Source organism: Schistocerca gregaria, chromosome 6, assembly GCF_023897955.1.
Source record: "Schistocerca gregaria isolate iqSchGreg1 chromosome 6, iqSchGreg1.2, whole genome shotgun sequence".
Lineage (NCBI taxonomy): Eukaryota > Metazoa > Arthropoda > Insecta > Orthoptera > Acrididae > Schistocerca > Schistocerca gregaria.
The window spans coordinates 428,252,374-428,279,250 of NC_064925.1; the positions used below are offsets into that span (position 1 = coordinate 428,252,374).

At 44.8% G+C, this 26,877-nt stretch overlaps 2 protein-coding genes across 4 annotated transcripts in view; one reads left to right on the plus strand and one right to left on the minus strand.

Moving 5' to 3' along the window:
• LOC126277975 (autophagy-related protein 16-1-like) overlaps positions 1 to 26,877 on the minus strand; it is an 865,117-nt gene that overhangs the window by 506,824 nt on the left and 331,416 nt on the right. For 2 of the 3 annotated variants that reach the window (XM_049977633.1, XM_049977632.1), the window contains one exon: positions 14,915 to 15,004. The exons of the other annotated variant lie outside the window; for it this stretch is intronic. In XM_049977633.1, the coding sequence (XP_049833590.1) occupies positions 14,930 to 15,004 (75 nt within the window). In that variant the 3' untranslated portion in view covers positions 14,915 to 14,929. Of the gene's footprint in view, positions 1 to 14,914; positions 15,005 to 26,877 lie in introns of those variants that run through there. 3 annotated transcript variants of the gene reach the window in all.
• Positions 1 to 26,877, plus strand: part of LOC126277974 (uncharacterized) — a 207,627-nt gene that overhangs the window by 3,829 nt on the left and 176,921 nt on the right. The window lies entirely within an intron of this gene.

Below are 26,877 nucleotides of genomic sequence, written 5' to 3' on the forward strand. Positions count from 1 at the left end.
AGTGGCAAATTCGCATCATCAGCAAGACTAGAAAGCTGAAATAATACATTTCTATGACACATGAAGACGATGCACAGCTTCGGCGGCGCACTGTAAAAGGGGAAATAAAATGAGAGGATTTCAGGGAGAGAACGGACGAATAATAGACAGAGTACTTTACCCGCCATTAACAATAGGAAATTACGGACTATACACCCCCTACACACTGCTAAGTTGAGTCGAAGTGTCGCCTTAACAAGCAGGTCGAAAGCAATTGCAGTAGTGTTGACTACGCCATTACAAGGTAATGACCATGTGGTATGCCACAGCATGAGACACTGGCTATGCCTTTTAGAGTTCAAATCCTGGCTCAACCATACAGATTTGCGCGTTACGTAGTTTTTCGAAATCTCTCCAGAACACGAGGTCACTGTATGGTCTTTCTTTCTGCTTGCTTAAAACGATCTAGTGAAACGATTCGTACGACCGCGATATCGACACGGCCTGTTGTACAAAAAGAGAAAAATGTAAATCCACGTTTATATCATTTCCCACTCTGCTTGATCTCCCAGACAGGCAACAAAGATTGGGCGCGTTCACTTCTGCCACCTCATCACTGACAATGACATAACTGCGAGATGATCTCGCCTAAAAATTGACTGTTTCCGAGGACCGTCGACACTATTTCGACTCATCCACAGGGAGTATCGGCCGATAAAAACCTCTGACTACTTGCAGTTGCTGTACTTAACATTGTTACACTGAAGAGCCAAAGAAACATATACTTGACTAATATCGTGTAGGACCCTCACGACCACGCTGAAGTGCCGCAACACGACGTGGCATGGACCCGACAAATGTGTGAAGTAGTGCTGGAGAGAACTGACACCATGAATCCTACAGGGCTCTCCATAAATACGGAGGAGTTGGAGGAGGAGGAGATCCCTTCTGTACAGCACTTTGCAAGGCATCCCAGATATGCTCAACAATGTTCACGTCTGGGTGATTTGGCAGCCAGTGGAAGTGTTTCAAACTCATAAGTGTGTTCCTGGAGCCACTCTGTAGCAATTTTGGACGTATAGGTGTCGCATTGTCCTGCTGGAATTGCCCAAGTGCGTCGGAATGCACAATGGACATGTACGGATGCAGGTGATCAGATAGGTTGCTTACCTACGTGTAACCTGTCAGAGTTGCATGTAGATGTTTCAGGTGTCCCTCACCCACCCACCGCACACGCCTCACACCACTACATAGCCTCCACCAGCTTGAACAGTCCCCTGTTCACACGCAGGGTTCATGGATTCATGAGGTTGCCTCCGTACTCGTAAACGTCCATTCGCTCGATGCAATTTGAAACGACACTTGTCCGACCAGGCAATATGTTTCTAGTCATCAACAATCCAGTGTTGGTGTTGACGGGCGAAGGCGAGGCGTAAAGCTTTTTGTCATGCAGTAATCGAGGGTACAAGAGTGGTCCTTCGGCTCCGAAACCCCATAGCGACGATTTTTCTCTGAATGATTCGTACGCTGACACTTGTTGATGGTCCAGCATTGAAATCTGCAGCAATTTGCAGAATGGTTGCGTTTCTGTCACGTTGAACAATTCTCTTCAGTCGTCGTTGGTCCCGTTCTTGCAAGATCTTTTTCCAGCCGCAGCGATGTTGGAGATTTGACGTTTCACCGCATTCCTGATATGCACTGTACAGTCGTGGATTGGTCGTACGGGAAAATCCCCACCTCATCGCTATCTCAGAGATGCTGTGCCCCATCGCTCGTGCGCCGACTGTAACCCCACGTTCAAATTCACTTAAATCTTTATAATCTGCCATTGTAGTAGTAGTAGTAACTGATCTAACGACTGCGCCAAACACTTCTTGCCTTACATAGGCGTTGCCGAGCGCAGCGCCGTATTCTGGCTATTTACATATCTCTGTACTTGAATACGCATGCCTATACCAGTTTGTTTGGTTCAGTGTATTAGCTGTACAGTCATGTAATTTCACATCTTACGTATGTGTAACAGACGCTAAAAACGGTTGCTGATTGACAATGAAAACGATGGACGTAATTTGCTTTCGACGCAACGGATGTTGCCAGAGAAATTTTGTTGACAATTAATATGAAAGTTCTTTTGCACGGGCAAGAAGTCCATTGAAGTACAAATTTTAAGCTTCAAAATCAAAATTTTTGTTGTTGTACAAAGTCACCGTTAAGGCTAACATATTCCTCCCATCTGTGACAAATTTTCATTCCATCACTGACACATTCTTGGACTTTTCTCCACTCCTGGACTTTCACATCTGCCTGGATCTCATCGTCCGAAGTGTAATGATTACCTTTGAGGTCTTTATTGAGTAGAACAAAAATACAAAAATCTCAAGTCGCAACATCGGGGGAGTAACGAAGGTCCGAAATCTGTTCAAAGTTCAGGTTTCGCAGAGGCTCTTCAGTAGAGCGCGAGGTGTGGGGACAAGAGTTGAAGTCTTGCGAGATTATTGGCGCCAGGCCTCTAACACGACAAATTTGACGTCGGAGGTATTTTAGAGTATCTATGTCTTAAAAAGAACCGTTTCCCGTCGTACGAGATAATCCGTCATATAAATTCTGTGAGCATCCGAAAACACAGTCAATTTCTTCTTCTTTTTAAAAAAAAATATGGGTCTGAGCACTATGGGACTTAGCATCTATGGTCATCAGTCCCCTAGAACCTAACTAACCTAAGGACATCACACACATCCATGCCCGAGGCAGGATTCGAACCTGCGACCGTAGCGGTCGCGCGGTTCCAGACTGAAGCGCCTAAAACCGCTCAGTCACTTCGGCCGGCGTGGTAGCCCGTCCAGCACAGATTTTTCGCTGTTCTAATTGTTCAGTAATGAAGCCTACAAAATCCTTGGATATTCCAATATGGTTTGCGAAATGCTTTTGACTGATTCGCAGGTCATTTTGTATCAAATCGTAGACGAGTTTGCGATGTTCACAGTCTGTGGCAGAGATCAGACGTCCCCTGCGTGTTTCATCAACAGTTATGGCTTTTCCAAACTCGCAACCACGAAATTTTACTACCCGTCTATTTACAGTAGACTTATAAACAGCATCGTCACCGTAAAAAGGCTTTAAACGACGATGTATCTCACTAGGAGTCACATTTTCGCCTATTATAAATTCGCGTTGGTATAGCGCTCTTTGGCTCCATACCTCCACTTCGCAAAATATACTCGATGAACTTGACGCATTCCGACTGGGCATGCTTACAGAGGGGAAGTTAGCTACCACAAGCCAGTTGGCGCGTTTCAGAAGGTCCTTTAGGTGGCGTTCTACAACCACGCGTGCATGCCTTTTCAGCCTACTCTCGTAACACTTGTAAGTTTATATTCGTTAAACATTCTGTTCGTAATTTATTAATACAATTCCGGCAAATCATACCATCTAACAGTTTGTACTTCGAAGATAATAAATAAACGACGTTTACACTGCTCAACGACAACATCACCAAACATAATCAACAGAGCCTTGCTCGAGCCCTTGTGCATACTCGTTCTTCGTGGCATGCTTCCTAGAACACTTCCACGCACTGTCAAAAGTAACTCACATCAACTGCCCACGCTCAGGTCGTGCAGTTTCTTATGTTACTGAGAGGTTATACCCGAGCACTGAACCGAAACAACGGAGTTCTGTAGATTACTAAGAGATGATCTCACAGCTGTGTTAGATGTCTTGGGATATAGCTAACCACTATCGCACGATTTTGGCTTTGCAGCATGAGTAACTATCCCGATGTAACATGCGTTTTCAATGGGGAAGAAATCAGATTGTATCTGTTGGCCAATGGCAAATATTACTGACCATAATATTATAGGGCTAAGAATGGCACCGGTGAGGTCGCCTGTAAGAAGCCCACTGTGAAACTATGTCCGATAGACTTCAGGTTTATCCAAAGTTCTGCACCTTCGAGAACCATTTAGCAGCTAGCCGCCTGTTCTAATTTGAAGCATAGACCTCAGGGTCTTATTATCATGCATACCAACAGTCTTCGAATAGTTAGAAAAAGCGGGACACGTGGCACATATGGATTCCAAAACGAAAGAATGACGATGTGTAATCGGTTTCATCATCCAAATGGTAACGTATCTACGCAAGGTATCAAGGATCTCACCGAATAATTGAGGAGCTGACTATTCATAATTCTGCCACTGTGTGGCTTTCCGGTTAAAACTGCGTACATGCTTGGGTGATACTGCGCCACAGTTGAAATGTCTCTCATTTTCCTTTTTGCTTCTCGTAGCTGACACTGATCATTTTGCGAACCAAATAACAGAAAATCTATAGTTATTCAGAGCCTGTCAGGAGAAATGGTCAGTATTCAAGGATATGACAGAAACGATTATTCGAAGCGAAATAGTCTATACACGGACTCTAAAATGCATAACGTAAGACCTACGAGCACTTGTTCTGTAGAAGAGGTGTATTTCACAGCAGCGATAATTCTTAAGTTATGCAATTTACAGCCCATGTTTACTAGTCTTCCTTCCTTCGAATGATCGTTCCCGTCATATCCCTGGATACTGACCATTCCTCCTGGGACACCCTGTATAGCCTGACAGAGATATCAACTAAATTTTTGTGGTGTTCCTTTAAACATTTCAAAGAACTTATCTTCGAAACCAAGAATGATATCACATGATGTTTAAATTGTTACAATGCTTACAAATTGAATGTTTCGACCATTAATTCATGCGCATTAAAAGTATTACATATATAAAGACATATTATTATACATTAAATAGTTAATTTTCATTAAAAAACCACTGAATATGTGATGACTCTGTGTTGAACGAAACTGATGAAAAGGTATTTTCCTTAGCAAACATTAAGAAATAAAAAATTACGAAAAAAATACTATAATAGCAGTAATTATTCGTTTGTTCATGATGATGTTGCTGTTTACAGTGAAGTATTGTCGCAGTACGATTGCAAAGAAATGCAGAAAGACTTGTAAAAAATTTCCACTTGGCATATTAAAGAGAACTGAAATTCATTAAATGTTGATAAATGCAATAATACGCCTATACAAAACAGAAAGAAACCGATAGCATCCGACATAAAGATTAGACATCTGTAATATGTCTCACCGTTTTAACATTTAGGGATTAATAATAAGAAGGAATACTAAATGGGAAGAACACACAAAATCAGTATTATGGAGGGCTTCGACTTGATGGAACAGTTCCGTGTAAGTCCAGTGCGCATGTAAAATAAATCTCATACCACACGACAGGTGTTCCTGTGTTTGGCGTCCTCATCAAGGAACCGTGACTACATACATCGAATGAATTCGGAGGCGAAATGCTAAGATTTTAACAGTTCTGTACAGTCCGTGCGAAAGTGTAACATGCTCGTGGACCTTAAATGGCAATATTTGGAAGGATGGCGACGCAGCACATGCAAAACCCTGATACGTCCACTTCGAGAACCAGTATACTGTGCTGCCACCAGCGTATGTGTCGCATATAAACTGTAAGATTAAGAGACGAGAGATCAGGACGCGTTCAGAGGAAATTGCTTAGCCTCTCGCTCAATTTTCCTTTTTCGAATCATCTGTTTCCTGGCTGCTATGATGCGGCCCGCCACGAATTCCTCTCCTGTGCCAACCTCTTTATCTCCGAGTACCACAAGCAACCTACGCCCTCAATTATTTGCTGGATGCATTCCAATCTCTGTTTTCCTCTATAGTTTTCACCTTCTACGGCTCCATCTACAACCACCGAGGTTATTCTCTGATGTCTTAACAGATGTCCTATCAGCCTGTCCCTTCTTCTTACCAGTGTTTCTTGTATGTTACTTTCCTCTTCGATACTGCGCACAACCTCCTCATTCCTTACCTTATCAGTCTACCTAATTTTCAATATTCTTCTGTAGCACCACATCTTAAATGCTTCGAGTATCTCCTTGTCTGGTTTTCCCTCAGTCCATGTTTCACTACCATACAATGCTGTGCTCCAAATGTACATTCTCAGAAATTTCTTCTTCAAATTAAGATCTATGTTTGATGTTATTAGACTTCCCTTGGCCAGGAATGCGGAAAAGAAACAAGGCAGAAAATAGCTATACTGGTGCCAAGAACACACGCCACGCACTATACGTATGCCGGCGGTGTATGTATGCAGAAGCCCAAAGCGATTGGATTCTTAAAAATTACACTATACTTCTTACTGCTGCCTCAGGAATCATTACATCTTCTTTGAAACCCTATTAATCTGAGAAAAGCAGGCTACCACCATTTGGTCAGAACCCCCTTGTACATCCAATGCCCTTGCTTACACACATGCAGAATCGGTTCGCCTGACGGAAGCGCCCGAGTGAACATACGCCATCCGTTACCAACAGGAAGAGCGCCATTGACGTTCAGTAGGGCGCGTGCCGAATCTCCAGAAACAGAGCTGGTTACGAGTGGACTGCCTGTCTGTCTCCCCGATGGGACGTGACACGCGGGCCAGGATGGCCCCGTTCTCACGACTATTTCCTGCGCCCGCCAGCTCAAAGTGGAGCGGACGGCGCTGTCTTAGGCCCCGGAAGACGCAACCGGTAATCCCGCTGCGGCTATTCCAGTCATCGGGGGCGGTTGCGCAGTGGCCAGCTATTTAGCCACGAGAGCTCACATGACGCACCAACAAGAGCATTCGTTCGTACGCATACGAGTTAGTTCAGCCTCTACTATGCGTTACGACACCTTCATATCGTTACAGAAATTTTGGTAACTTGTCACTGAGAGAGAGAGAGAGAGAGAGAGAGAGAGAGAGAGAGAGAGAGAGAGAGAGAGAGAACGATATGTAGCAACAAAAACCCTTATGCTGATGTATCTCCGATTTTATTAGCACAACGACACTGCCCCAGAAGAATGTTCAAGTCTAAAAGAGCCGTTCGAAACAACGACGTACGTGTAGTTTTATGGTGGGCCCGAACCAGAACGAGAAGACAAGGGACGATAATATCCCTTTCGTGTACAAGACCCGTTATGTGGAACCGTGGATTAAGCTGTATTTCGAAATCTAGCATATCAATTATTTTCTGAGTTAACCAAAAGTAATAAAATGTAGCCCAGGCCGACAAAACTTTCAATTTGCTCCATCTATTTAAGCTATTTGGAAGAGTTTGGGCTACAAATTATGCAAAAACTATACTTTTTTTATTCATTTCCGTATGCAATTCCATCGATGAAAAAAGTTGACCATTTCTTTTTAGAACGGAATTACAATAACACATTCTTTTTCTGAAATATCTTTCGTACTGTTAGAAAATTTAAAATGTATTTCACTACGAATGCAATAACCGTCGTAACTCAAAATTTAAAACTACATAATCCATTGTCTATGGTCTGGTTTTATAACTTCAATAAATTTGAAATATTATGAAAATAATAAAACACCGCCATAGACAATTTAAAGAACAAGTAGATACAGCGCTACACATAGGAATAACATACGTCAATTATGTATAAAAAGGAAAACAAACACTGGAAAGAGCCCGCATCTCGTGGTCGTGCGGTAGCTTTCTCGATTCCCGCGCCCGGGTTCCCGGGTTCGATTCCCGGCGGGGTCAGGGATCTTCTCTGCCTCGTGATGACTGGGTGTTGTGTACTGTCCTTAGGTTAGTTAGGTTTAAGTAGTTCTAAGTTCTAGGGGACTGATTACCATAGATGTTAAGTCCCATAGTGCTCAGAGCCCAAACACTGGAAAGACCTAAGAAAAGATGACGAGACCAATTCGGAACAGGCCAAAAGGCCAAAGACCTAACGTGCATGATGAATAATAGCAACACGAAAAAAAGTAACTAATTTCTATATTTGGCAGTGTGAGTCCACAACTGTACGCAAAAGAACAATTGGAAATACTTTGTTGTATTATTACGACACACCTCACGAATAGCCATTCATATGTAGAATGTGTCTTCCGACTATCTTGTAAAAGGGGCGCCGAAAACTAATCCGAACTGCTACGTATGTGAAACCTTGAACGTAAGTTCCGCGTGTAACATTTTGTGGACTGCGAGCTTTAGGCCAGATACTCGCATTTTGCAAGAAGTCCAAAATCAACTGCGACGGCGGCTGAAACGCAAGCACCACTGTTCATTAAATAATCTCCAAACGTGTGTTAGTAATGACAGTTTTCAGATGCAAGGACGCAAGGGGGCTATTTTCGTTATCACTTGTAAGTCTGATTGACGTTCTCACTTCAGTGAAGACAAGTTCTTGGACAGGTAATTAAATGATTTTTCACGGGAAGCAGTGTATTATGGTGTTCATCATTCTCAATACTTTGAACAAGAAAACACACACACACACACACACACACACACACACACACACACACACACACACAAACACACACACACCAGAACGGGGGGAAGATGGCGAGAGACTGATACAATTTGTATGGTATTTTATCGCTGGAGAACTTGCACTCGTAACACGGAAGGAGATCCCTTAGGATACATAATCATCAACGCAAGTATTTTAAAATTTATCTTGCACCGGCTACGTAGGTATGTTTATCATCATGTGAGAAGCACCTGTAATAGTCCATCCAAACACGCAACATCATATTCTCTTGGATATCGAAGTCAATAGCATAACATAGAAAGCGAGCCTACGCGCAGCAATTATCAAATAAGCAAAACTATGTGACACCTTAAAAAGTGTAAGAAGCAGGAGTACATCAATTGCAAAGAAACTATTCATGTCATATATAATGGCCACGACCTATGACAACCATGAAAAAGAACTAAAAGCAAAACGATAGGAACTAGCGGAAAACAAGAATACGAAATCAGGTTTTTAACATTTCGCAAGACAAAATACGTACATTTTGCTTCAGATGACTTCCCGGAGCATTGCCCCTATCTCCTGGTACTCCTTATATGCGGCAGGGTACTTATTTAGTCCATTAAAGAAGCCTTCATGATGAGTAAGACTGACAATGAAATACAAATGAAACAGGTTTCTGCGTCATTCACTCACTTATTGCTCTACTACACGTTTTGATGGTTCACACTATCATCTTCAGGTCAAGAATTGCGTGGTTACAGTCTTGGTGCTATTGTTAGTGCAGAGCAGAGAAGCATTTTCACAGCACCAAGCCGATTGCAACGTAACCTGATTTGCACTCTGCCTGCTGCTGTGGGCAGGCGCCTATGCTCTGCATTATCACTGTGGATGCAATTTCGCAACTTCCCACCTGAAGATGATGTTATTACAAGGTGGCTGTCTTCTTCCATAAGCTTTACTACTGTCCTGTCTCGTCTGTTACGATATTCCCACGCCACATTATAAGATATCCTTTAATTAGTGACCACTTTATAACTGTCTGTGATTACTCCTTGACCTTGTACCACCGACTGTTACCTATAGTTATAACTGTTTTCGCTTCATTAGTTAGATTTCTTTCTTATAGTTAGGACGGACTGACAGGAATATGATTCACGAAAGGTCTCGTTTGATTATTTTGAAGCATGGTTAGCGTAAAAAGAATGACTATTTACTGTCGGAAGATAGACTGCGCTAAACTCATCACAGGCAACAGTCGCTACACTCATCAGTATACTATGTGCCACGATTACTGAGCGAACTCTCACAGAAACCTCACACTGAAAGATTACACGTACGGACTTCATAAAGCCAATGTTGTGATTTGAACGCAGGTCTCCTGCTTACTAGGCAGATGTGCCATTTACTACTCCACCCGGCACTGTGGCTAAACAGTTGCATGGAATAGTCCAATCCAATGCCCTCCCTAACACAAATTCACACCTCAGCCCCTATTGATTTTTCTGATTCTTAAGCCATCACTATTGCCAAGGCTCTCCGATATTGGAACAGCACCTCAGCTCTGTGTATGATGAACGAATCCTGCCTGTATCTCAGGCATAGGTGATACACTGGTCCGATGTAATTACGTTTCCCTGGAGACGTATCGTTCACCGCAGTACACATTAAGAGACCATTTATCAGCAGTCCCTGCTTCCCGGCCACAGCACCACTCCAAACGCAGCCGTTTCTGATGTGCTTAGGTTCTCTAGCCCAGCTGCTACTAGTCGCTGACCAATGGCGTAGGATGAGGTAAAATGTTACAGGGAGTCCATTACTTGTTCTCCGATAGCAGCAGAAGATGAGAAGAGGTTACGAAATGCATGGCGCACAATTCGGCGATCCTCCCTTGTGGTCTGTGGTAAACACACCTTAGACGAAGAGTATGCCTGCCGTTCACGCTCGCACTAATTTCAAGAAATCGAGGGAAGCTGTGTGAATTGAAGAGTAATTTGTACAGCGGACTTAGGCACAATGTCAGGGGGGTGTAGTAGATAGAAAATCTGCCTAGTAAGCATGAGACCTAGGTTCAATTCCCGGCCTTGACACAAATTTTAATTCATTATTTCAGCTTCTATTCATATGGAAGATAAATTTTAGAAAATTGTTAAGACTTTCGTGGCCACTTGTTGACAAACTCCAAGGAATAATAGGGCTTGGAACTACTTTGCATTGATAATCATCGTATATTAAAGTTTAGCAATCGGTAAGATAAGAAGAGATATTTCGAGATATGTACTGAGTTATATAATTTATAAAATTTCTGAAAATATCGCGGAGAGACCGCTGCAAGAGACATTACAACCTCTCCTGAGGGTAAGCTGGCTCACAGCTGTCGCAACTGCTCCTCGACATGTGGATGCCGGAGGCAATGGAGGGTGAAGCTTTGACAATGCCAGCCACTCGTGCTGGCGAAACGTCAGCAAAATCATCACACGAACGTCGGCCGAAGAACCCGAGACAGAAGCAAATAAGCAGTTTGTCATAAATTTTAGACTCAATATGTCTCCAGGAAAATTTAATTACATCTGATTAATAGCATGTATGGAAGCTACATGTGTATAAATCGTGTCTCTTGTGAGGACACAGTTTCTCACAATGTGAATAATCGAAACACGTAGTGGTACAAGTGTCTGATGCAGAAAAGCGAGTACAAGTGTCTGAAGCAGAAAAGCGATAGTGTGTTTTCAAGTTGGAAGAAGAAGATGGAGGTGGGAGAGGAGGAAGAAGATTATACGGTTCGTAATTCGAGCAATACTCGTAAATATTGGACTGAGCCTTACGTCAAGCGAGTATTCGCTTAGCCGGAAGTTTGTCACCTGACGAGTACTCGAATCCGGCGTTTCCGGCCTCCCAGCAGAGTCGGGCCCGTCGCGCCGGCCGCTCCCAGCGCCGCCTGGCCCGTAGTTAACGCGACGGCGCAGGCCGCTCGTTGCGCCATTATGATAATGCCGGCCGGCTAATAGCGAGCCCCGCTGATAATGGCCGTGGGCCGCGCTGTTATCCGATTAACTCGCCAAAGGCGGGCCACGCCGCGCTAGTCTAGGCACACGGCGAAGTTTGCCGCTTCCGCTACGCAAACCAGTCGGCTGCATGCGCGGGATAGGAACGCTGGCGGACCATTACCACGCACCCGCCCAGGACACTGGCAACTCTTACATCCTTATACACTGCCTGGGGAAAAAAAAAAAACTGAAACGCGCAAAAGGAAGGAGGAAACGAATCAAACTTCAGGGATTGAACGGGTGTATGATGCTATTTCGGCGATTACAAAACACAATCGTACTGGCAAAGAACTTGGCAGTACGAATAAACTTACGACTACAACGTTTCACCCCTTCTCGTCCTGGTGCGTGCACTGATTCGGTCGGGAAGGGTTCATAAAGCCGTTGTGACCTTTTAATAATTTTTGTGGGATCTAAAATTTAAAAACCTCTCTCACACCGGCCTGATTTAGCTTCACTGCTCAGGATAGTAAAAAACATGCGTATATTAAGGGAATTTTCATTCACAAAGCAGGCTTATCACATTCACACAGTTCAATACTGTTCTATCCTGACTAAATTGAGCTTAACTTAAATTCCATAAGGGAGTGAAGCAAATTCGAAGTCTCGGTTCGATGAAAATTGTCAGTCGATCTCCTAAAAACATTTGTAACAATTTTTAACTTTCGGTGATCACATGAGGAAGACCGGAGATCTGCTGTTAAGACCGTGTTAGCCTGTTTATGGAAGTAATAAACTGGATATCTTGAGCATACAAAACGGCAGGTTCGTCCAGTGTAAATCAGACGTTCCCCACTGATCCCGTGCAACGCAGCGTAGTAAGCAGACACTGTCAATAATACTCAAATAATACGCGAACACACTTACTTTAGTTTAGGTCATGTATTAAATTCCTTCTCATACAGAATCTCATGGGTGACTAGCTCAACAATACATACATATACATCCCGCTTCTTTCACGGCTAATCGGCAAGCACTTCTCATTCTTTTTATAAGAGAAAACATAGATAGCAGAGAAGCTATTCCATGGAGTAAATGGATGCTCCAAGGAATACTAGGGCTTGGAACTACTTTGCATTGATAATCATCGTATATTAAAGTTTAGCAATCGGTAAGATAAGAAGAGATATTTCGAGATATGTACTGAGTTATATAATTTATAAAATTTCTGAAAATATCGCGGAGAGACCGCTGCAAGAGACATTACAACCTCTCCTGAGGGTAAGCTGGTTCACAGCTGTCGCAACTGCTCCTCGACATGTGGATGCTGGCACTGGGACGACTTGACGTCCAAGATGGTCCCACCCACTTTCCATCGGGAGTAGATATGCTGATTTTGTTGGCCACCTGAGAACCTCAATATCACCCAGACAGTATATAGGGGCACATGTCACTTGCAAACGAGCTTTATCCTGTTGAGATACGGCACGACGAGTCTGTCGCATAAGAGGTAACACGTGAGGACGAAGGATGTCCGTGATGATCGTTGTGCCAGCATAGTTTCCTCAAGCACTACCAGCCGTGACCTGCAGTCACACCTGGTGACTCCGCACACCACGACGCCACCAACACCACAGAGCCTCTCCAAAACAGTGGAAGAATTTGACCTCTCGCCACGTCGCCGCCGACGATGGTCGTATGGGGATAGTCCAGAGCCTCGATTCAGCGCAGAACATAATACGAAACCATTCATCAGCAGTCCCTGCTTCCCGGTCACAGCACCACTACAAGCGCAGCCGTTTTTGATGTGCTTAGGTTCCCTAGCCCAGCAGCTACTAGTCTCTGACCAATGGTGTAGGATGAGGTAAAATGTTACAGGGAACCCATTACTTGTTCTCGGATAGCAGTGGCAGATGCGAAGAGGTTACGAAATTCATGGCACACAATACTGCCATCCTCCCTTGTGGTGGTCTGTGGTAATCAGATGTGGTCGATGCGACCCTCGACGAAGAGTATGCCTGCCGTTACGCTCTCACTAATATCAAGATCCGAATGCCCTAAAAATTTGGATATTGCATGATTCGACCAGCTGACCAAACAGAGACACACAATGTGGTCCCCTTTTCAAACTTTGTCAGATGTTGCCAACGCTGTCTCACCCGAATACGCGGCATCTCCGTGTCCTCGACAATGATCACTCAATATCTTAAGCTGTTCACGCCTCTCGCGCAACCTAACCAGACCTGGCAGCAACACTAAATACGATTACCGCTGATCCACTCTGAGGCACTTTGTCACAGTGAACTGCAACTGATAATCAATTAACACACCCGTCAATGGTATGTACGCGTAGTAAGCTACAATGACATCCGACACATCTTCAGGTGCTTAATATTTTTTGTTAGGCAGTATATAATTCTGCATCATTTACGTGTTCCCGTGCTACAAGACGACTAACATCCACGTGGAAAGCAACTGTTTTCGATATTTGAGAGGCCCTGACCCTTCTGTTTTTCTGCACAATATTTCGACGACTGATCTAGAAGTGTTGACCAGTGATACACGCAAAAATCACACACATCAAACTCCATGCCAGGCGAAAACAGTCTACCCGACTGCGAATCGAACCTGGGACCTTTGCCTTTTGCAGGAAACGCTCTTACCGACTGAGCTACCCAGCCAGGCTCGACTCACGACCCGTCGTCATAACTTCTACTATGCCAATATTTCTCTCCTACCTCCAAACTTTACAGAAGGTCAGGTCGACCTGGCACAAAGTTTTAATCTCCCCATGAGTTTCAAAACAGCATACACTCCGCTTCAATGTAAAAGATTCGTTTTCTCAGTCAAAAAATCCTGAAATTTTGTCCACATTTTGATTTGGTGTTCAGGTGCTACATCAAATGACTGGTTAACATTAATTTAGTTCTGTAAAAAGTGATTTCGTACTCAAAAGAGTCTGGACAAAGTTGTTTCGCCGAGGAGTTAAGTAGAATTATTTTAAAGTGATCAGTTGATACTTTAGGTAATGAGCCCTAGCTACAGTTCAAAAAAGAAAAAGACGTTAAGCTGTCATAAAAACGAAAGTTGGTTTGGACACTTAAATGCTTTACTAGACATGGTAATGTTGGAGGTGGTATGCCAATGTCTCCCTCTAACTTTTTGAGCTGGTACCCAACCAGTTATAGGGGGGATCAACGGTTTTTAATGCTGTCTCTGAACCGTGGTGCAAGTCGACTGTTTTCACATTACCAAACATTGGCGAGATAAAGGAAGTGATAGTTGACAGACAAAAATGCCTGGACTGGCCGACTATGGAACCCGAGACTTTTGCATCGTAGTCTGGTAGTTTCAACTTAAATTGATAAAAACGCTTCAAAAAGCGTCAGCAACACCACGGGCGTTCGGTTTAGGGCATAAGGCAACAGCGCTCGGTGCTTCCTAGTCTCGATATGCGTCACACCGTTCAGTCGCCGTCGGGACGTGGCATCCATACCAAGTCACCGCGAGCAGTCCCACATATCTCACTGACTTACGGCTCAGCTCCCCTCGCAAGGCACCCCACTTCACAAGAGAATGCAGCCGCTAGTCAACATTCCACCGCTGTGTACAATGCGTCTGAATTTAAAAAAAAGTAATGCCATTAGAGATAATTCAGTTCAAGACTACTTACCCACACTGCCAGTATAATGCACCCAACATGTATCAGGATACGTACCTGAAAAAAAAAGAATGAAATACGTTAATAACAAACGCAGCGAATTAAAGCAAGTGCTGTATGTCATAATCCTCTTTACTAGTTTAGTTTCTTAGCCAATCCGACTAATGCCTAATATCAAATATAGGCTCCACTGATGTCGAAATACTCCTATCTTTAAAGATACCCGTTCCCTGTTTCATACAATGGAAATATACCGTGAATCAGACAAAAAAAACAAACAATACACGACAAATTGTTGGAAGAAGTAACCTGGTCTAGAGTGCGCTAATATCCGCGAATTACTTCAGCAGAATTCACTGGGATGAATCTTTCATTTTCAAGGTAACTTCGGCCAGCTTATTTTATGACTTCCCTCGCAGAGGTAATGAACTTCCATACACATTCCGTATATGTGGTTGGGCGGTTGAAATCTTAGAACAAAGAAGTGCTATGTCTAACGTCGGTTAGCGGTACATGCGAGAAATGTGTTGGTCAAAATAATACTCTACACTTTATTGAACCATACTGTGTATTTGCGAGATAATGTCGATCATTGTGTTCACACAAATAGCCTTTTGTATGAGCAAGCATGGTGGTGGTATGCATTGCTTGATGTACCGTTTTAACATCCTTGAGAGCCATTTATTTATTCACATGTATGCCACTTATCATCAGCCTGGTTCTTCCTGAAAAAATACGGCCGTGAGAAATTGTAGCATGTTTATAGCAAATTTCTTTAGCTCTCTTAATATCTTCGTTTCTCGTCACAATTCGTTTTCAGTGGTGTGTAACCGGGTCTCCTTGGTATACCACTCGTCCTCCCAGCTATTAGAGCCCGTAGAGTACTTTAGAGTACTACCACCTCAACGGTACTGTTTCGCTTTTTCATTGTATCCGGTAATCATTAAGTTATTTTCGTTGTTTGTAGACTGACTATTGTGTGGTCCATAGTCTTCCACAGATCTTCATTAGAAATTTCCTCGGGCCATGTCACAATAACGATCTATCGTAGAGAACGGTTTCTAAGTGTATAGGGTTGCAGGGCGATACGTCTGACGAATCCCATGTTTCGCACAAACAGAGGATATTTTTATTTTCACTACTGGGTATTTTACCGACAAAGATTCCACACTGGCATTATTGCTAAAGTTTCCGTCTGCCCATTCAGATTAAAGTCTTCCGCCGTATCCCTGAAATCAACTAAAGGGAATGTCGGAATGAGATCTGGGGGGCCGCCATAAACTTGTACAATGCAAGATTCTGCTTAGTGTCCAACGATCTCAGTGTCACCTGCACACTGCTTTTTCCTTTTCTTCAAATTCTCAGTAGGTTGCCAGATTATTAAAACGTGACTCGACCATATGACAGGTGTGGCAGACATTGAGAATATCAGTACCGGTGCAAATAATTGTTGAGAAGTATCGAGTGTGAATCATATTTCGGAAACTGAGAAGTGTGAGCGGCTATATCGCTCTCTCGCTTACACCGCCTCCCTCCTCCAGCATTTTTCTGCGTTCTCCAGTGACGCAACTTTAACGTGACTGTGAACCAGATCCTCGCCAAAGTTATGCATCATCACTGCGAACTACCTATACCACCGTTGCCTTATTAGCAGAATACGCGCTTATGGAGCATCAGAAAAGGTATTCGACCAGATTTAAGATTATCTAGCAATCAGAACCAAGTACTTCACTCTCGATGGAGAGACACAATCAAAAGCGAAAGCAGGGGTTGGTGAAACAAACCTAAGTGCGAGTGACTTACGACGATATATATCAATGACCTGACGGCGAATATGTTTAGGTAGCCAACGCTGTTCGCACACGATGGAGCTGGGTACAGTAAGTTCACTACTGTATCTCTAAAAATGATTCAGTTCCTTCTTGGGATGGTGTTACAGCATCCTTATTATTGCCACTATTTAAAACACGGTCTTAGGTTGCACAACGTTCTTTAGTAACTCAAGAACGACGTGTTTCGCCCTGATAGGGCATCGTCATGTTATCTCGTGGAAGCGACGACAGGCATAGCAGCACAGAACAGGACCTCGTGCTCAATTTGTAAACACAGCCATACACTATAAAGTCGATGGAGGCTCGTCCGTATTCACACGTGAATACACCAGCCTTAAGCAACCAAGATCACGCTTTGCACTTCTTAAAGCGTCCGCCCCCGGTAGCTGAGTGGTGCCGGCACGGTAACTCAGCGTGTTCGCTCAAAGGGTTAGCTGACCTCTGTAATAAAAAAAACTGAGTTAATGGATCAACGACGAACTAAAAATGGGTGTCTTGCGATGTCCGCCCCGAGCAGATACAACGAATAAATGAGATTGATAAAAAACAATAAAATAAAAAAAGTGTTCAGCGCGACAATGCCAATCCTAAGGGGCCTGGTTCGATTCCCGGCAGGGTTGGAGATTTTCTCCGCTCAGGGACTGGGTGTTTTGTTGTGCTAATCATCATCATTTTATCCCCATCGACGCGCAAGTCGCCGAAGTGGCGTCAAATCGAAGTGTCTACCCGACGGGGGGGCCCTCGTCACACGTTTTAACTACCTAAAGCGGCGCTAATCTTAGGTGGTGGTTTAAAAACTCATTTCATATTCTTTTTATGCAGAATACCACCAATCCTTTTTGCTATATACGTAGAGCACCGCCTTAGTGTCATCGCTTACCCGAATGACGGTTGATCGATAGCGCAACGTACTTGTGATCTCATCACTATTACCGTTCTAGCGATGTTCGTCACTCGGGGTGGGCCAAATCAGCTGACAAATGGCCTGGACCGTATGAACCAAGAAACAAAGCAGTCCTCCATGCTGAACCAGATGTTGACAAGTCCAAAGCTGAAAACACAAATTAGTGTGAGTGGCTTTGTATAAGTGGCGTGTGCCAGCAACCTTCTTCCTGCCTAGCACATCAAGGAAGGGAACGCAGTCATCCTTTTCCACCTTCATAGTGAAGCGAACATTTGGTGGGTTGAATTGAGATATTCCAAAAAATATGTTTAATTTATTCCTGCAACAAGGCCAAACAAGGAAAGTATCGTACACATATCCAAGACAGCAGACAGGTTGGAATGCCACCGACTGCAGGTCACGTTCCCCGAAATCAATCTGATTCCTGCAACGTACGCTGTGCAGAAGACAGCCTGGTAGCTCGCCGAGTACAGCTGCGCGTCGCCGTCGTGACGCCCTGCTGAAATTGACCCCGAGCTGGCGCTGAAGGTCGGGCCGCAGTGACGCGCCGTTGGCCTCGAGGAGCGTTCGAGTGAGCGAAGACGCGCGTCGCCGCGGGGAACAGTTATCCGGGCGGGGTCAACACTCGCCCACGGCGCGTTTGCATAACAGTCGGTGCTGAGCGGTGCGTCTGACGTGAGTCACAGACCCGCTTCAGCAGGCGGCACGTGGGAGGCTGGCCGGCCGCGCGTCTGCTAAGCCCTGGCCGCAAAGTCGAGTTCTGCTTCTGCTGCCGACGACGCTACCTGCAGTGCTTAGAGCTTTCTCTCATTTCACACGGGATCCCTACGACCAGAGGCTTACCGATTTTGCACATCTTTCGCATGTTTGTAGTACATGCTTCGGGGCACCAGAAGTTGAGGTAGTGTGATGTATATCTTAAGAGTTGTCGAAAAACGAACTTATACGAGCTTTTGCAATGCCCGGCCTCTGTGACCGAGCGGTTCTAGGCGCTTCAATCTGGAACCTCGCGACCACTACGGTCGCAGGTTGGAATCCTGCCTGGGGCATGGATGTGTGTGATGTCCTTAGGTTTAAGTAGTTCCAAGTTCTAGGGAACTGATGACCTCAGATGTTAAGCCCCATAGTTCTCAGAGCCATTTCAACCATTTGAACCTTTGCAATACCAAACGACGGCGCCAGCCTTCGAGGGGCGGCGTTAGCTTAACCGGGGAAGCCGGAATATTAGAAGTCTACCGTACTGCTTTCCAGTCCCATTTTTTTTTCTATTCTTCCGCAAAACATTCTTATTACCACAACTAATCGTTTTCTGCGAAAATGATAATGAATTATAATTATTGTGGTACATGTGTGGCATGATACACTGAAGTTCCAAATGAACTGGAACAGACATCCGTATTGAAATACAGATACATGGAAACAGCCGGAATACGGCGCTGAGTTCGGCAACGGCTGTGTAAGACAGCAAGTGTCTTTCACACTTGTTGGATCTGTTACTGCTGCTACAATGGCAGGTTATCAAGATTTAAGTGTGTTTGAACGCAGTATTATAGACGGCTCACGAGCGATGGGACACAGCATCTCCGAGATAGCGATGAAGTGTGGATTTTCCCGCAAGGCCATTTCACGAGTGTACCGTGAATATCAGGACTCGGGTAAAACATCAAATCTCCGACATCGTTGTGGCAGGAAAAAGATCCTGTAAGAAAGGGGCCAACGACGACTGAAGAGAATCGTACGACGTGACAGAAGTACAACCCTTCCGCAAACTGCAGCAGATTTCAATGCTCGGCTATCAACAAGTGTCAGCGTGCGAACCTTTCAACGAAACATCAACGGAATAGGTTTTCGGAGCCGAAGGCCCACTCGTATACCCTTGATGACTGCACAATACAAAGCTTTACGCCTCGCTTGCGCCCATCAACACCGATACTGGACTGTTGATGACAGGAAACATGTTGTTTGGTCGGACGAGTCTCGTTTCAAACTGTATCGAGCGGATGCACGTGTACGGGTATGGAGACAATCTCATGAATCCATGGACCCTAAATGGCAGCAGGCCACTGTTCAAGCTGGTGGAGGCTCTGTAATGATGTGGGGTATGTGCTGTCGGAGTGATATGTGACCCCTGATACGTTTAGATGCGATTCTGACAGGTAACACGTACGTAAGCATCCTGTCTGGATACCTGCATCCATTCATGTCCATTGTGCATTGCGACGGACTTGGGCAATTCCAGTAGGACAACGCGACAACCCACTCGTCCAAAATTGCTACAGACTGGGTCCAGGAACACTGTTCTGAGTTTAAACACTTCTGCTGGCCACCAAACTCCTCAGACATGAACACAATTGAGCATGTGTGGGATGCTTTGCAACGTGCTGTTCAGAACAGATCTCCACCCCTTCGTATTCTTACCCATTTATGGACAGCCCTGCAGGATTCATAGTGTCAAGTCCCTCCAGCACTACTTCAGACATTAGTCCATGGCACGTCGTGTTGCGGCACTCGTGCGTGCCCTCGGAGGCTCTACACATTAGACGGGTGTACTAGTTTCTTTGGCTCATCAGAGTATAATCTATATGTTTATCTAACTAGCCCTCTATCATCATCATTTTTTTCTTCATCGATCTATAGATATAAATAATTGAAGTCCCCCTCCACATTGTCTGTCTCCAGGTTCGATTCATCTCAGGAACTACTGTATGTATTTTCATATGGTTTCACTACTACATACACTGTTTCATGAGGAAGGATCGTATATGTAATTTATAAATACTTCTATCGAAATGGCTAAATTAGGATGAACTTAAGTCCTCAGCCACTCTGAAAAAGACGCCATTACGATCTTTAGCGATAGTGCTAACTTCCTACACAACCTACGACGCAGTACATATCTGATATGAAACTGATTTTTCGGTATCGAGTTAATGTTGAATGGATGTGACGGGAAATGCTCGAAAGGGTCACACAGACTGGCGCTGGAGTCAGCTGCCGGCAGATGGCCGTAGCCTGTGTCCAACTTGATTGTTGTCAGGCGGACCGCAACATACAGGCGCCACATTCGACCGGACGGCATGTCTCCACAGCTTTTTTCCTTTTGGTATACGCATAAATATCCGTACACAGATCTCTCAAATTGTTAGTGGGTCCTCAATTTTATTCTTTCATCAACGTCATATCTTTGCACATTTCTCGCATTACGTGCAAAGACTAACTGTCAAATAACAAGAAGATTGAAATTTGTAAATGAAAACTGACAGAAGCAAATCATGTGAATATGCCCCCATTTTCGTGTGTACTTTTAGAACTTATACGTCCGTTACTTGACGTTCACACCATTGTGTCCCATTTCGTGGAGATCATATAGTGTGCATTTACATACAACTAAACAGTCGATAATGACTACTACGGAATGAAGGAGATGTCTCAAAAACCATCCTAAAAATGCCGCATTCATTTCATAAAACCGTGGCGTCCAGCCCACTATGAATAAGATGCACTTTTATATCTGTCGGTTTTGTTCTGTTACGATCGACGTGATGATTTACACTACTGGGCATTAAAACTGCTGCACCAAGAATAAATGCAGGTGATAAACGGGTATTCATTGGACAAATATATTATACTAGAACTGACGTATGATTACATTTTCACGCGATTTGGGTGCATACATCCTGAGAAACCAGTACCCAGAACAACCACCTCTGGTCGTAATAACGGCCTTGATACGCTTGGGCATTGAGTCAAACAGAGCTTGGATGGCGTGTACAGGTACAGCTGCCCATGCAGCTTCAACAAGATACCACAGTAATCAAGACTAGTGACTGGCGTATTGTGACAAGCCAGTTGCTCGGCCACCATTGACCAGACATTTTCAATTGGTGAGAGATCTGGAGAATGTGCTGGCCAGGGCAGCAGCCGAACATTTTCTGTATTCAGAAAGGCCCGTTCGGAACATGCAACATGCGGTCGTGTATTATCCTGCTGAAATGTAGGGACTGGACCCCAGGGATCGAATGAAGGGTAGAGCCACGGGTCGTAACACATCTGGAATGTAACGTCCACTGTTCAAAGCGCCGTCAATGTGGACAAGAAGTGACCGGGACTTGTAACCAATGGCACCCCATACCACCACGCCGGGTGATATGCCAGTATGGATGACGAAAACACGCTTACAATGTGCGTTCACCGCGATGTCGCCAAACACGGATGCGGCCATCATGATGCTGTAAAAAAAACCTGGATTCATCCGGAAAAACGACATTTTGCCATTCGTGCAACCAGGTTCGTCATTGAGTACACCATCGCAGGCGCTGCCGTCTGAGATGCAGGGTCAAGGGTAACTACAGTCATGGTCTCCGAGCTGATAGTCCATGCTGCTGCAAAGGTCGTCGAACTGTTCGTGCAGGTGGTTGTTATCTTGGAAACGTCCCCATCTGTTGACTCAGGGATCTAGACGTGGCTGAACGATCCGTTACAGCCAAGCGGATAAGATGCCTGTCATCTCGACTGCTAGTGATACGAGGCTGTTGGGATCCAGCACGGCGTTCCGTATTACCCTCCTGAACCCACCGATTCCATATTCTGCTAACAGTCATTGGATCTCGACCAACGCGGGCAACAATGTGGCGACACCATAAACCGCAATCGCCATAGGCTACAATCCGACCTTTATCAATGTCGGAAGCGCGATGGTACGCATTTGTCCTTCTTACACGAGGCATCACAACAACGTTTCACCAGGCAACGCCCGACACCTGCTGTTTGTGTATGAGAAATCGGTTGGAAACTTTTCTCATGTCAGCACGTTGTAGGTGTCGCTACCGGCGCCAATCTTGTGTGAATGCTCTGGAAAGCTAATCATTTGCATATCACAGCATCTTGTTCCTGTCGGTTAAATTTCGTGTCTGTAGCACGTCATCTTGGTGGTATAGCAATTTTAATGGCCACTAGTGTGTATTTGCAAGGAAAATCCAATCACAAATTTGGTGTACATTGGTATAACTGGCGGTCCTCGTAGTGTTGCGCGTGCGAAGGCGGCAGCTACGGTAAGCAGTAATAAACTGACTGCTCATTCGCTGTGCCCTGCGACAAGTGAGAAACTGCTTCAGTCGCCACGGCAAACACGGCCGGTGGCACGGCGCTGCGCTGCAGACTCCCGCCACCTCCCCGAGCAGGCAGCCACTCCCGGGAGCGCCGGAAGCCGCGTCTCCGAGGCGCGCTTTACGGCGCCCATCCTGTTCGTCGATGCCGGCGTATTTGATGCACGCAGTAAAAGCAGACTTACGGCCGGCAGCGCCGGGCCAAGGAGATGGCGCTATGCGCACTAACCCGTCCCCGACCCCGGGCCCCGGCGGAGATTTAAGCTGGCAGCCCGACGCCGCCAGACGCCTAATGCCTTTCCGTTACGCCGACTATGAACAACCTAACACGGGAACCACCAGCTCAGCGCCGTTAGTTTCGACTCAGGTCGGACTCGGCGCAGACTGCTGCCATTCTACACAGTGCTTTCTTTTAAGCCACAAACACGGTTCCGAACATTTGCTTGTGCATTGCACCCATGGTACGAACTCATATTTCCTAAATTCACAAAAAGTCAGCTTTGGTGCTCGCCATGTACGAGTAATAAGAGTAGTACTTATATTCAATGTATTCGTATTTTCCGAGGTTCATTCGTCATCTTAAATTTTTCAAATTTATTGACAAGTGTTCAACTTTTACTTCAATCACATTCGCACTCGCAGCGATATACACGTAAAACAACTCTTCACCACAGTCTCATGACGTAAACATATTAACTGAACGCTGTCTGTCCCAGGCGTCTTCGTATACATCACGCTAGTGGGCGGACGTACTGTCATGGGAGTAGTCTTCATAAACTGCTCGGAAGCCAATTCGTAACAAAATTAAAGTATATGATGAGCAGTGGAATATGTGCTCATACTGGTTCTGGTTGTTATCGCGTTTATACATTGGGTCCCAAGAGGAATGGCCAATATTCAGAGATATAGCAGAAAAGTCTAGTACGCAGGAGCTCTAAAATTCATACCTATTACGAGCTATCAGTACTTCCTCAGTAGAGGTGTGTTCCTTAGTATCTAAGATGAAGAAGTGCTCACGTCTCCTAAGATTTGCATTTTAGAGCCCAATTTACTACACTTTTTTCTTTGAGTGATAGTTGCTGTTGAACCGCTGAATATTGACCACTCCTCCTGGGACACTGTGTACACAAGAAAAGCAGGAAATTTGTTTCGAGTACTGACATGTAAACATCATCGATGGACAGATAAGAAGTTATAGCAATATTTGTAACATATTATAAAGAAATAACTTTTTAAAATGTTTATCGACTTCTTAACGGTGGATATTACAACTGCATTTCAAAACAGCCGATCCATTCCTTTTGTCAAGTTGCGCCATACATCACTTTTTTCCAATCCCATTCAGTACTTCTTCTTTAGTTACTCGACGTACACTATGTGATCAAAAGTATCCAGACACCCTCAGAAACATGCGTCTTTAATATTATCTGCATTGTGGTGCCACCTACTGCCAGGTACTCCATATCAGCGACTTCCGTAATCATTAGACATCGTGAGAGAGCAATATGGGGCGCTCCGCGGAACTCAGACATCGAACGTGGTCAGGTGATTGGGTGTCACTTGTGTCATAGCTCTGTACGCGAGACTCCCACACTCCCAAACATCCCTAGCTCCACTGTTTCTGTTGCAATAGTGAAATGGAAACGTGAAGGGAGACATACAACATAAAAGCGTACAGGCCGACCCAGACTGTTGACTGGCAGAGACGGCCGACTGTTGAAGAGGGTCGTAGTGTGTAATAGACAGACATCTATCCAGACCATCACACAGGAATTTCTACTGCGTCAGGATCCACTGCAAGTACTATGGCAGAGATGGGAGGTGACAAAACTTGGATTTCATGGCCGAGCGGCTGCTCGTAAGGCACACATCACGCCGGTAAATGCCAAACGACGCCTCGGTTGGTGTAAAGAGTGTAAACATTGTACGATTCAACAGTGGGAAAACGCTGTGTGGAGGGACGAATCTGTCATCAAGGCTAAGGGAGGGGCAACACCATACTGAATTCCAGCATTACCGACGGAGAGCGACACGAACTTTTAAGTCATTTTCAGCCAGGTGTCCGGATACTTCAAATACCTTGAGAGAGGACTTCCTAATATTTCATTTTATATTAGATGTTAAAAGATTCTTTTTTTTTTAGAAATGTTTTTCTTGCTACAACCTGTCTGCAGTTTACATCCTCTTCACTTCCGTTTTCTCCATCTACGACAACAACAACAAGCAAAATATGTGCCTAGGCCTTGACTCACTGAATACATCTGCTTTCGTCAGAGCACTGAAGGTAAGCAATGTCGGACGTGACCAGTACTTGGGTGGGTAAAGAGAAGGACAGGTGGCGGCGTTATGTCTCTGACGATCAGTATTCTCGCCATGTCCGGGATTAAATTACAAACCTTTCCGCAGTATCTCATGAAGTGATAGCATGTGGCACTGCTCGTGGTGATCCGTCTGGCGTGGACTTCAAGCTCGGTGGATCCCTTCGTGCTACTAGGGAGGAGTACGCTGTATGCCGGAACCGTATTTGACCCTCTCCCTTCTCTCAACATCACACAACACAAGCGTGGCGCCATACTACACACACACACACACACACACACACACACACACACACACACACAAACATCAGAGTAACTTACCAGATACTTTTCAGCACACAACTTGCACACTTCGGGGAGGCAAGGCGCCAATGTGCATGAAACATAGCAAATACCTTTATGCTTAGGTAGCTGAACCTACCCTTCGGCGCCAACCATGCCATACGACATTACTTTTTTTACAATATATGTAGAATATATGCAAGTGAATCATACACTCTAAAATTAAATGAAGGGATCGATGGAGATAAAATATATGAAGATACCATGAAATTGAATGAAATCGGTAGAAACCGTTCACAAACGTTGTATCTGCAATCTACCGAATACGTCATGGTAATAGGAAATTTGACTCTCCACTCATGCAAGGATTTTCATTTGTTGTTATTGTTATATTAATTAAATCGCGGGTTCAGTATTTGTGAATAGTTAACGCTGATATCATTCCATGTCACTGTATATTCACTGATTTCACACCCATTTCATAGCATTTAATTCAACTGAGACAGATAACAGGTACGGAAAGAAAAGGTGTTTCATTCATAGCTGGGTACAACATAACAAACAGTACAAGCTGACAAGTAGCAAACTTTGACAGATATAGCGGGCAGCACGCAGCGTCACGGTAGCAACATTTCTGCACGCGCGGTCGTCCTGGGGAACCCTTTCCCGGCAGTACTGGCAGCCCTCCACACACGGCCCACGTGAACAAAATGGCAACGAGTTGCCCTCCTCCACAGCCGTTAACACTCGTCCGCTGGCCGGCTCCGCGCAACGCCCCCGGCACGAGAATGCTGAGCCACGGTCTACCTGGGCCCGCGTCCGAAATCCGAGATAGGAATTCCACGGAGCGCGCGCGCCCCGCATTGATGTTTTCAGCCGACTGGACCTCATCAATGGTGGCCGCGAGGAATTCGGAAGGAGCGCGCCCGTGACGTGGCACTTTGCCGACCCCGTTTCTTTTTACAGCTCCTAGTTTACGGTACACGGCGAATAGGAGCCGTTCCGAGAGCGGGCGCATGCGGGAGCTGCGCATCACCTGATCGATAGTACGGTCGAGCTCGTAAACTGCTGCGCCATTATCTTCGGCGAGGGTAAGTACGGAAGCAGCGCAATGGAGGGGCGTTGTTTTAGAAGACTGGGAGACTATTTAACCCGCGTCCGTGGAATAGAAAAGCGACAGAAACAATTTGAACATTGGCACTCGTAACACTCGAGGACTTGCAAGTGGGAAAACAACACTTTTCCTTCAGCTACAAGATGTTTCGAAAAGATTCATCCGACTTCACTAGACCATATTTTCTACGCGAATAAAGATACAAACTTACACTAAATTTTAAGTTACGCATACGACTACGAAGTTTTTATTTGAAACAATCATCCGATTTTACAAGGGTACACCTGTTACATTCATGTACATACAACTTTTAAGTATTTTTTACAACTTCGTTCAGGATAAAAGTTTTCATTTACCTTTCATAAATATTTAACT